Source organism: Microtus oregoni, unplaced genomic scaffold (genome assembly GCF_018167655.1).
Source record: "Microtus oregoni isolate MIOR12 unplaced genomic scaffold, Mior012 000003F_ref0000135, whole genome shotgun sequence".
Lineage (NCBI taxonomy): Eukaryota > Metazoa > Chordata > Mammalia > Rodentia > Cricetidae > Microtus > Microtus oregoni.
Genome location: NW_024543062.1, coordinates 49,838,678 through 49,851,027, shown reverse-complemented (window position 1 = coordinate 49,851,027; position 12,350 = coordinate 49,838,678). Strand labels below are relative to the sequence as shown.

Sequence of the window (12,350 nt, the reverse complement as noted above, 5' to 3'; positions counted from 1 at the left end):
CTCATTGCCATTTGGTAATAATTCAAGTGTCTCAAACTAGTAAGAAAACAACTGTTCAGTATCTAATTTTGAACAGCCAGTGGGCTAAGCATGACAAATACATGAGTTTTTTTTAAATGTAACACAATGTATATTTGTTTGTGTTGTAAATGTAATATATGTAAATATGTCACAGAATATTTGGAACAAACCTAGACCTTGCTTATGTTAGTATTCTACCATTGCTCAGTCTATTATTTTAAATTATTTTAAATGCTTGCGGGAGGAAAATATTTTATAGGACGAAAAGTTTCTGAAATCCATTGCTCATAAATGAGCACTCATGTGAACAGACATCGTCATCTTTTTCTGTGTTGGATGTGGCTTGTTACAAAGACAGTTTATCTAGAAGGCTTAAAAATACTATTTAATCCTTTCTAGTAAAACGATTTTTGACCTTGGATCTGCTCTAGACTATAATCACTTGAGAATTTAAACTGAGTGGTTTAATGTGGTGAGTGTGCTGCTTTCCTGTAAAAACCATCCCTTTATAGTGAAGGCTTTTCATATAGCCTATCTGAGTAAGTTGGAATTTTAAAATTTTTCTATTAAAAGTTCCTTAAATAAGGACAAGGCTTGTACTTTCCACAAGCTAATTTGAAAAGCTGATTTTTCAGCTCTGTAAACAAAAACAGTTAAGTTTAATTGAAAGGACTATTGTTGTTAAGGGGTCATTCATTTTGATCATGCATTGACCTTTTCAGTATCAGTGATGCAAAGGTTGATATCTTAGCTTTATTATTCTCTTCCATATTGCCTGCTAACACCATATAACTAAGTTCATTAGAACTAGATATTAAATAGAGTAGACCTTTTAAAAAGACTATATTTTAGAGTAATCCTGAAATTTTTGTTTTAAGAATCAGTAGAAATATTTTTAAAATATGAAACTTGGACCTCAGCCTCCCTGTGGAATTGAACTTCTAAGCATCTCAGATAAAAGACTTTTTCTTCAGTCATTATTATACTATCTATTATATATTTTGAAATATATAGTAAAAAGAAATGAATAGTTGAAAGGTTAAAGTAGAGAAATTGAAGACTACAGAAATTTAAAGACTACAGAAATTCAAGGCTACAAGGTTGCTCTAAAAACCTCTTGATACTTGTGTTTGTGTATCTGTGACAGTGTTGCATGTTGAAGTGCCCTGTAGGTTTTTCGTGTGGCTATGGTGATAAACTGTGTTGTGAGAAAGATTTGAGAATTATATCTGGAAGTTAAGTGACTTTGTTAACAGCTATAAGATCAGTCAGAAGTTTTAAGACTTGCCTATTGTTTTTCTTTTTTCTCTTCTGGCCTGTAATACTTTCCAATAGTTTCTTTCTAATTGCCACTGTCTCTAGAAATTATTTTTAATTAAAATATTTTATCACTTTCCTCCTTCCCTTTCCTCCCTCTATTCCCTTCATTGCTCCTCTGACTCACTCTCAAACTGATACCTTTTCTCTTTATTATAGTTATGTATATATAATACATAAATTTATTATACACACACATATATACATATGTACGCATAAATGTATGAGTACAACTTGCTTAGTGTGGCCTGTGTGTATGTGATCTCAGGACTGACAAACTATTTGGTATTCAATAACTAATTGGACGGTTCTTCCCTGGAAAAGACTAATTTTTCCCCTCTTAGCAGGCATTAATTGTTTTTTGTGGATAGGACCTCATGAAATTTCCCCTTTCTCTATTAGTATGTCTTTTGATATCACCATTGTTCAGGTCTTGTTTAAGCAGCCATATTCTTGAAGTATCATGGGCGAAGCTTTTCTATTATTTCTAGAAAACAGAATCTCACAGGAGACTTCCTGGTTTGCTGGCTCTTGTAGTCCTTTACCTCCTCTTCCTCAGTGTGCTCCAAGCCTTAGGTTCAGGAGTTGTGTTGTAGATGTATTTAGTGGGGCTAGCTCCCCTATGACCCATTGTTTTTTCTGTATTATGACCTGTTACAGGTTTTTCTGTAATGGGCTTTGTTTACTGTAAAGAGAAGTTTCTTTGATGAAAGAATGAGAATTATATTTAACTACAATAAAGAAAAAATTAAGGATGTAGTGAGGAATTACAGTAGTCTAGTGAAAGGATGGTAGTAGGTTCTCTATTAAGGTCGTGACCTCATAAACCCCAGAACTTACAGTATTCTTGTAGTTCTGGAAAATAAAGAAGTTAATATGATAAAAGTATGCTAGTGGAGTCAGTCAGATCTTACTACAGAAAACTAAAAGGAGTACTCCTACTTGGTGCTTAGTTAGATTCTCCATTTCTTCACATAATCATTTTGTCATTTGACAATTTTTACTGTGGATCTAGTTTTTGACCTGATGTTTTCTTTACAGTGGCTTATCTCCTGCAGAAGCAGAATTTAATTACCTAAACACAGCACGTACCTTAGAACTCTATGGAGTTGAATTCCACTATGCAAGGGTAAGTAAAGAAAAATTACTTAGATGTTGAGTTGGGCTTCATTTTTTAGTCTCAAAGATTTTAAAATCTTTTTATCTGTGTACAGGGCTGGGGTGATTGAACCAGGGCCTTATGTGTGTTGAGCAGGTACTCTTATTCTTAGCCATACAAACTCAACTCCTCAAAATTTTAATTCCCTGAGAGAACTAAGTAACAGGATAATTTGTGTTTGCTGTTGACGTAGTTGCAATAAAAATTTCTTCTCAATATAAATATTTTCACAGTAGCATAAGTGCAAAGTTGGTGGACATAGACTGTTCTTATTTTTTCCAGGTGGTTGTTTATGTTGTAGAAAGAATGTTTATAGACTGAAAGGGGACAGTAGTTTTAGAATATGTGTTTTATAAACATAAGGTTGCTTTAGGAAAGTACTTTTGTATAAATATTTGATAATCGTGATCATGCAAGATGCTGTCATATCACTGAAACTTTCATTCTTGTTCTTAAGGTTTCCAACACTGAACTGGTTATTTTTTACTTGTAAAGCCCCAAATAAAGAATATCAATGTGTCATGTTTGTATTTGTCTGACTCTCTTTATTAAAGTGGAATTTATAATTACTGGCTTTCCCAGTGTAATGTTTATCTTGTGTGAAACATTTTTCCTTTCAGAAGTTGTTACCCTCTTCCTGGTGTCTGTGAATGACTGTAGCTATATTCCTTTTTGTGACTTATCAAGATTTAAATTCCTTTCAAGTACCTAAAGTATAACCATTTTTCAGTAGAATTATAGTCATCAGTTGAGTCAACAGTGGAGTTTTTATTCTTGAGCCTAATTAGGCTAGTATTAGGTGGAATGAGGAGGAAAGGGAAAAGCCTTGATTTTCCTTAGATACATTATTGAATTTATCTTGATAAACAGGCACAGGGAGGTACAGAGTCCACTGCAGAAGTCCTTACTCATAGTTCTGTCCTCTAGTACTTTGTCCTTCAGGGCCTCCCCTGATCGGGTTTGGAGCAGTGAACTCTACTTCTTATGTTTCACAGATCGTATGTCTGTCTCACTTTTTAAAAGACCTGATGGTTTGATTTCCTCAAATGATTGATATCTTGTAATTCTTTAAGTGTCTCTTGAACTTCTTGCTGTTTTTAAAAAATAATCCTTCATTTTCCTTGGGGCTTATTATTTTAGAGATTAGGTTTATTACATACTCTCATTGTGTTTGTACAGCTAGGTTTTGCTTTTTATTACATGAAAGTTTACAACTGATGTAACTACATTTTTTTGGACTAGTTTATGCTTTAAACTGGTCAGAAAAGGGAGTTCTACTCATTTGCAGTTTTCTAAGTGATTTTTATTCTGTAGAGATTCTTGGCCATTAAATACAAAAATATTAAACCTTAAAAATTTAAATGCAAGGTTACTAAATCTCATATAACTGTGTTGTTATGTTGATTTAATTTGCAGTTTTCTCTTGTTTAAACCGTTAGATTGTAAAAAGTGTCTTAGACAGTCCTAAATATAGAGGGTCAGGTTAAAGGTATTTAAATTTTAAGTGGTTAGCTTTTTAGGAACATGTTTTGTCCAAACCAAACAAAAACTGTCCCACTTATCATATGTGCACTGTGAACTTGAGGTAAGATTCTTCATCCAGGCCAACATAAATATATAGTAATATGATGTTTTCAAAATATTTTTTTGTTTGTTTGTTTGCTTGCTTTTTCAAGACATGGTTTCTTTGTGAAACAGTCCTGACTGTCCTGGAACTGGCTTTGTAGACCAGGCTGGCCCCAGACTTACAGAGATCTGCCTGCCTCTACCTTCCAAGTGCTAGGACTCAAGGTGCACCACCACTGCCAGGCTCCAAAATATTTTTTAAAGGCCAAAGAAGGCATTATGTCTTAGATGTGCATACTAAGACCTCAAAAGATCATTTAGTAAATATAAAGGGAATTTTCCAAAAAGAGGAACACAGAAAGAAAACTTAAGTTTTAATTGGATATCAGGCAAAAGTGTATTTAAAATAACATATCTTTCAAAGACTGCAGAATATGGCATTTTAAATGTTTTAATAACTTAGGGCTTTTCATGACAATGAGACACGTCTGCTCCTGGCAGCATGAGCTACTTCAAGAGGACGATGGGCATCAAAGAGGCTACTTATGGAGTTTGATAGCCAATTAGGCAAGAAACTGCTCTTGCCTGGACTGTTGTATAAACTGGACACAGAGAACCCGCAGAGAAAGGACTGTTGAACTTGCCTAAAGGTGAGATGGTCTTTCAGGGTTCCTGATTCATGAAAGAGTCTGCAAGACATTCTGCAGGATACAGCAGAAAGTGAGTGACTGAACTGTCTTTGAAATTTCCTGCTTCTTGGAAAAGTCTGCTGGATACTATGGGCCTGAAGGCTGAAGATGGATGCCCCAATGGTACAAAAGAACTTTGGGTGACTGTCCAGGCAGCAAGATGTCTCTGTCATTTCTAGAGTTTTGGAAGTTGCTTACTTCTTGTTTACTTAGGTAATATTATATCCTTCTGGAGTCTTTGATGGAGTTGAAGAATGGTTAGTTTTAGTTTTCCTTTGTTATTATAAATGATAAAATAGATCTAAATATTGTTTTTTTTTCTGTCTTAAAACTCAAGGCAGTTTTTATTTCCTCCGTTGAATCCTGACAATGGTTACTTTTGTAACAAAAGTGATTGTAGGCAACAGACCCTCAAGATTCAGAATCTGAGATTGGATAATTGTAGATCTAAATATTGTAACTGTAATTCTTGATAACTGTTTTGTTATATGTAATTTTACTATGTAAAAGTTAAAGCCTTCTTTTTTGTTTAAACAGAAAAGGGGGCAATTATGTGGGAGTGTCATCTATCTGTTGCTTTCATCGGTTAATTAATAAAGAACTGCTTGGCCTTTGATAGGCCAGCCCTTAGGTGGGTGGAGTAGACAGAACAGGATTCTGGGAGAAAGAAAGCCGAGTCAGGCAGTCGCCATAGCTCTCCTCTCCGAGATGGATGCAGGTTAAGAATATTCCCGGTAAGACACCACCTCGTGGTGCTACACTCATTAGAAATGGGTTAATCAAGATGTGAGAGTTAGCCAGTAAGAGGCTAGAGCTAATGGGCCAAGCAGTGTTTAAAAGGGTATAGTTTCCATGTAATTATTTCGGGTAAAGCTAGCCGGGTGGCGGGACACAGTCCCGCCGCCCCTCACTACATAGGACAATGATTTTTTTCCTTTCCTCCCCTCTCCTTCCCTCCCCTCCCCTTCTCTATCTTTATCTCTCTCCTTTTTTCTTTCTTCTTTCTCTCTCCTCCTCTCTCTCTCTTTCTCTTCTTCCTCCTTTTTCTTTCTTCTTTTTCTTGTCTCCTCCCTCTCTCCTCTCTCTCTCTCTCTCTCTCTCTCTCTCTCTCTCTCTCCGGAGTCTCTTCTCTCTTCTCTCTTCTCTCTTTCTCTGTATGTGGTATACAGATCCTTACATATGTGTGGTGTACCTGAACATGTGTACATGTGCATATAGAGACTGAGTTTGAGGACAAGAATCATTCTTGATGGCTGTTCTTATTCAGTTAGGTAGAATTAAACCCAGAGTTCGCTGATATCGCTAGTCTTGCTAGACAGTTTATTCAGAGGATCACTTTTCTCCTCATTCCAAGACTGGAATTACAGATGGGCTGCCAAGGTCACATGGCATTCTAAGGATCAAACTCTGGTTCTCGTGCTTGTGCAGCAAGTACTTAACTGCTAAAGCATCTCTCCAGCTTCTAAATTAGTGAATTTTAATACTGCCACATTTAACCTTTTTGAAATTTGCCTTTTATGAGACAACAACAAACTGTTTGGGTTTGGGTTTAGTATAATTCAGTTTTGTTTAAAACACGATGTGTGTTTTAAAAAAATCTAGTCCTCTTTTAATTATTTTAGATTGTCATGTGTTTATTTTGAAGGATCAAAGTAACAATGAAATCATGATTGGAGTGATGTCAGGAGGAATTCTGATTTACAAGAACAGGATGCGGATGAATACTTTTCCATGGTAAGGATTTCTACAAATACTTTTGCTTTTATCATAATATTACCAAATATACTAATTCATACTAAATAACCTTTAACTGTTATAATCTAGTCAGCTTTCATGTGTGGTTCAATTTATACTTTATTTTGATCACTGAAAATGAATCAAAAGATACCAAGATAATTTGTTTCAATATTGCTTCTTAAAAGTATTATTATATTTTCTTCTTAGAGAATATACAAATATTATCATAAGAATTCTCACTTGGGGCTGATATAAGATTTGCACTTGCTGTTTTTATTTAAATGCATTCATTGAAATGCCAGTTTATAAGCTGGAAGATGCATGGCTACTGAACCAACGATCCAGTACTGTGGTTGTTTAAATTAGTACAAGCAAAGCATGTGGGTTCCACAAAGGTTTTACACTCATTCTTCCTTTGTCTTATCCTTCTGCCATCTTCTGTTTGTTGTCCTTGCTCTCATTGTTCAAGATGGGCTACCACTATGATTTATGATTTCTGTATCTCAAAGCAAGGAAAAAGAGAAAACATGTTTCTTTTTAAGGTGATAAATTAAGGTTTATAAAAATAACTTTGATCATTAATAACCTTAATGTACTCAAGGTTATTCAAAGGTTTAGCTCTTTTAAATAAAGTGAATTTAGGGGAAGAAGCAAATTCAAAATCAATACATTGTATCAGTAGGTTTCTTTTGTATATCTCCTAAAAGATTTGATCTTGTTTTTCCCCCAGTATTTATTATTTTTAATAAGCTTCCATAATTAGTTACTTTAATAATACATTGATAGAATAAAAATAGAAATATGATAGCTAATAGAAATAAATGTCTTTGGAAGCTCTCATAACTGTCTTTTCTTTTAAAAGCTCTAATCCCAGGATTTTTGTAATGTATCACCTTTGAAACATTGTATTACTGATGGAAATGCAATAAGATACACTAACTTTGCCAGGCGGTGGTGGCACACGCCTTTAATCCCAGCACTCGGGAGGCAGAGGCAGCCGGATCTCTGTGAGTTCTAGACCAGCCTGGTCTACAAGAGCTAGTTCCAGGACAGGCTCCAAAACCACAGAGAAACCCTGTCTCGAAAAACCGAAAAAAAAAAAAAGATACACTAACTTTGGAAACTGGCATTTTCTTTAAAATTAAAATCTATTAAGCAGTGCTCTGGAGGAACAAAGAAGAGGGTGGAAGGGAGGAGGGAGGAAGAAGAGAGAAAGAAATAATTTATTAGGTTATCTTACATGGTAGTCCTTACAGTGGTCATCTGTTTGTTGGAGTGGTTGGGAAGCCTAGAGTTCAGCCTGAGAAGTTCAGCTGTCTCAATCCAGTACTGAAAGCCTGGAAATTCCCTGGAAAGTTGTTGCTAATGAGTCAGTATCAGAAGACTGAAGTTCTAGAATGTAATGTCAAGAAAGAGTTAAGTAGCATCCGTAGATGAACTCGTTCAGAAAGAAGCAGCAGAGGCAGGAGTATATCCTAAACCTCTTTATATCTGGTTGCTGGGGATGGGTTTCAGCTAATCCTCTCCTGGAAACCCCTCACAGACACTCCTAAAGGTATGTCTCCTCTGTGACTCCAAAGCCAATTGTGATAATTAATCTTGTCAAGTTAATGGGAATAGAATTACTATGGAAACAAGCCTTTAGCCTGTACCACCATGCCTTCTCTGCCATGATGAACTGTAATTTCAAGCTGTGAGCCAAAATAATCCTTTCTTTTCTTAAGTTACTTTTGTCATAACAAAAAGAAAAATACTTAATACAGACAATTGTTGCCAGCAGTAAGGTTGTTGCTGTTTTGCTGTTTTAATACTTTGTGGTTCTTAAGCCTGTGGAACTAGTTTGTATGGGAAAGTGTAGAAGAATTTAGAGTTTTGGATTATAAAAACCCCAGAATTCTGTAAGCAGAACTTTATGAGTCATTGTGGAAGGCCAGGATTTAGAGAATACTGGATAGTGGAGGCCTGGCTTATGAGGTGTCCCCCCACCTTTTTCCCCAAGACAGGGTTTCTCTGTAGCTTTGGAGCCTGCCTTAGAACTAGCTCTTGTAGATCAGACTGGCCTCGAACTCACAGAGATCCACCTGCCTCTGCCTCATGAGTGCTGGGAGCAAAGGCATCAAAGGCATGTGCCACCACCGCCGGGGTTTTTTGGTTTTCTCCTTCCTTCCTTCCTTCCTTCCTTCCTTCCTTCCTTCCTTCCTTTATGCTCCTGAGGTCTTAAAGGGGAACAAGTCCTTTATGGGGATCTGGGCTTGAGGCCATTCATGTTACATTCTGGCAAGAAAAAAAGAAAATAAAGAAATCTAACTTTATTTGGCTCATGTCCTGAGAACTTAAATTGGACAAATTGAAAAGGAATGGGCTAATTTATTTGGTAGAGGAATTTCAAGGCAGTATTGTGTTGTTTGCTGTTTACAGCCTTCTCCAGCTTACAGTAACCAAGAGTAAAAAGTAGAGCAGAGAGATGAAAAGTGGAGGTCTGTGAAGAAGAGTATGAGCAAGTATGAAACTACGGAAAAGACAGGCTCAAAGAGCTGTGATCATTAGAGATTAGGCCCAGTGAAGAAAATCCTTCACACTGTTTTCATAGGAATGGTATCCCAAGAATACTGAAGGCTCCATCTTGTGAAAAATGGAAATTTATTTCAAAAGAGAAAACCTAAACTGAGAATATTGCTCAAGGGGTTCCTTGTTCAAAAGCAACTGTGGCTGGGTAGTGGTGGTGCACGCCTTTAATCCCAGCACTCTGGAGGCAGAGACAGCCAGATCTCTTGAGTTCGAGGCCAGCCTAGTCTACAGAGCTAGTTCCAGGGAAGCTAGTTCAGTTACACAGAAAAACCCTGTCTTGAAAAACCTAAACCAAACCAAAACAAAACTTGTTTCCCAGGGTCACCAAATAGGCTGCAACTGAGCTCCATTCTGAGTTGGCAACAGAAATTAGCACTTTTGTGCATCTGATACTGACATTGTAGACATTAAGATATAAGATTTAGGAGGCCCTGCAGTCTTGTGTAATGGTTTTAGAGATCTGCTCAAGTCAGTTAATATGTGGGAGGGTTAGAGTCCCATTAAAAAGAAGTGGCCAAGAGGCTACTGCATGAAGTTGTGAAAGTGAAGTCCCAGTTTCAATGGAGATTCTAAGATTTTGTTGATGGACCAAGGGATGTCCACTGTAGGAATGCTACAGGAGGAAATGGAATGGAACTGGTTTGAGTCTATGTATATATTGCAGGTATTGGAACTGGAGGGGTCTTACTGCCCAACCCTTTGAGCCCACATGATTCCATCATCTTACCCAAAAGCCTCACATTGAGCTACAGAAGTTCACATTTTCCTTGCAGGGTTTATTATCTTGCCTTAGTTTGATATTTTGGAATGAAACTATTGACTGTATCATTGAATGTATGTAACTCGCTTTACTCATTGTTCAAGGCTCATAGTTAAGGAACTGAGGCTTGAGAAAGTCTTTTGAGCAGTGTTGGAACTAGTAAAGACTATGATAACAGAAATAAATATCTGAAAAGTAGTTTCTACACTGGACTAATAAACAGTGGTTCTTAGCCTGTGGGTTGTGACCCCTTTGACAAACCTCAGTCTCCAAAAATATTTATATTATGATTCATAACAGTAGCAAAATTTCAGTTATAAAGTAGCACTGAAAATAGTTTTATGATTTGGGGGAGGGTGTCACGAAAGCATGAGAAATTGTATTAAAGGCCGGAGCATTAGGAAGGTTGAGAACCACTGGACTAATGAACTGGAAAGACCACCCTAAGTGTGGGCAGCATAATTTCATAACCTGGAATCTTGAACCAAATGAAAAACAGAACGCTGAATTCTAGCATTTGTTTTTCTCACTGCTTCTTGACTACGGACACAGCTACCTTTTGCTGTTGCTGTCATGTCTTCCCTTCCATAATGGACTGTGCCCTCAAAGTGTGAGTCAGAATAAACTCTCTTCCTTGTGTTATCTTTGTCAGGCGTTTTGTCACAGTAATAAGAGAAGTAACTAATAAATACATTGGTCAGATATCAATAGACCAAACATGGAGCCATGTAATCCTAGCATGAGAAACTTAGATCATATATGTAAAAATAAGATTTGTTCATAAAATTCATAGCTAAAGTGTTCATAACATAAAATGAAAATCAAAATGTGTATTAACTGAAAGAATAAACAAATTATGGTATAGTAACATGGTATAATTCTGCTTAGCATTAAAAAGAGATAGACTGTTGATACACTAAAAACATTATACCCAAAAGAATGTACTTTTCTCTATATGAAACCTTAATATATATATATATATATATATATATATATATATATATATATATATATGGGACAAGGCTATTAACTGTAAATGGGCACCAAGGAGACTTTGTTTTTTATTTGTTTGTTCGTTTTCGAGACAGGGTTTCTCTGTAGCTTTAGACCCTGTCCTGGAACTAGCTCTTGTAGACCAGGCTGGCCTCAAACTCACAGAGATCTGCCTGCCTCAGCCTCCCGAGTGCTGGGATTGCATGTGTCACCACTGCCTGGCACCAAGGAGACTTTGTAAGATGGCAGAAGTATTACATGATTGCTCTGTGGTGGTTATGCAGTTGAACAGATTTATTAAAATTCTTGAATTGCTCACTTAAAGTTGGTAAATTGTATTATAAATGCAAAAATACCTGGTGAAACTAAAGATTGTTTAGTGTTTCATCTTCTACCTTTGAAATATTTTCTGTGTAATTGTGGTATGTTCAAGGGCAAAATCAAATGAACAATAACAAAATTCTTGGTTGTAAGTATAGATAGGATGCACAAAAATTAATTTTTATACTATATGTAAATGTCAGAATCATAATTTATTTTCAGGAGATCGTAGTTAAAATGCAAATGATAATTAAACTGTATTTTCAAAGCTCTGTATTATATAATCTTTGTTTTTGTTTTATTTTACTGTTTCATTATTATAAAATGAGGACTCTGGCAAACTACTGATATTTTTGTGTGAACAGAAAAGAATATACTATGTAGAATATTTTATTGAATTTGAGGTGGCTTTTTAGGATGCAAAAAAGGGTTCTCAGTTGGAAGGAAACAGTGAATTTTGAGAAATCAGCTTATGTCAGATATTTGTGATGAAGACTTGATGCATCATTTAAATATTTGAAGCTGGCTTAAAATTGGGAAATAATACTCATATGCCCAAAGCCTTATGCAGGTTGGGTTTAAGAAAAATCAAACAATGCATGTTAACATTGAATTATTAATTAGAAAATATTTCTATGTGATATTTTATTTATGTTTTATAAATAAAGCTTGCCTGAAGACCAGAACGTAAAACTAAGCCACTAGAGAGCCCAGGCAGTGGTAGAACATACGTTTAATTCCAGGATTTGGGAGACAGAGGCAGATGGATCTCTGTAAATTCAAGGCTACCCTAGACTACACAAGATCAATGTAGAAACAGATCCAGGTGATGGTGGCTCCTACCTTTAATTTCAGTACTAGGGAGGAACACACACCTTTAATTCCAGCACTAGAGAGGAATATAAGGTAGGATGCCCAGGAACTCGTTCTTTTTCAGTCTACAGGTAAGAGCTCTCTAGTGGCTTGGCTGCTTTGCTTTTCTGATCTTCAGGTTGAACCCCAGTATCTGTCTCGGGGTTTTTATTATTTGTGCTACATATTTCATGATATGAATCTTAAATATTGCTTTCAATAATTAAATATATGGGATTTAAAGCTGCTAGAACTATCAAGCCCATATCACCATGGGCTATAATGGATAATTTCCAGCTATTCTCTACAATACACAGTACAAGAAAACAAAGACATTAGGATAATAAAAGAAGAACAGAGAGTTTAT

At 36.1% G+C, this 12,350-nt stretch overlaps 1 protein-coding gene across 6 annotated transcripts in view; it reads left to right on the top strand.

Moving 5' to 3' along the window:
- Positions 1-12,350, top strand: part of Ptpn4 (protein tyrosine phosphatase non-receptor type 4) — a 186,849-nt gene that overhangs the window by 89,025 nt on the left and 85,474 nt on the right. For 5 of the 6 annotated variants that reach the window (XM_041649236.1, XM_041649235.1, XM_041649237.1 and 2 more), the window contains 2 exons: positions 2,380-2,467; positions 6,398-6,486. In XM_041649236.1, the coding sequence (XP_041505170.1) occupies positions 2,380-2,467; positions 6,398-6,486 (177 nt within the window). The remainder of the gene's footprint in view (positions 1-2,379; positions 2,468-6,397; positions 6,487-12,350) is intronic. The other variant, XM_041649240.1, reaches the window with a different exon arrangement.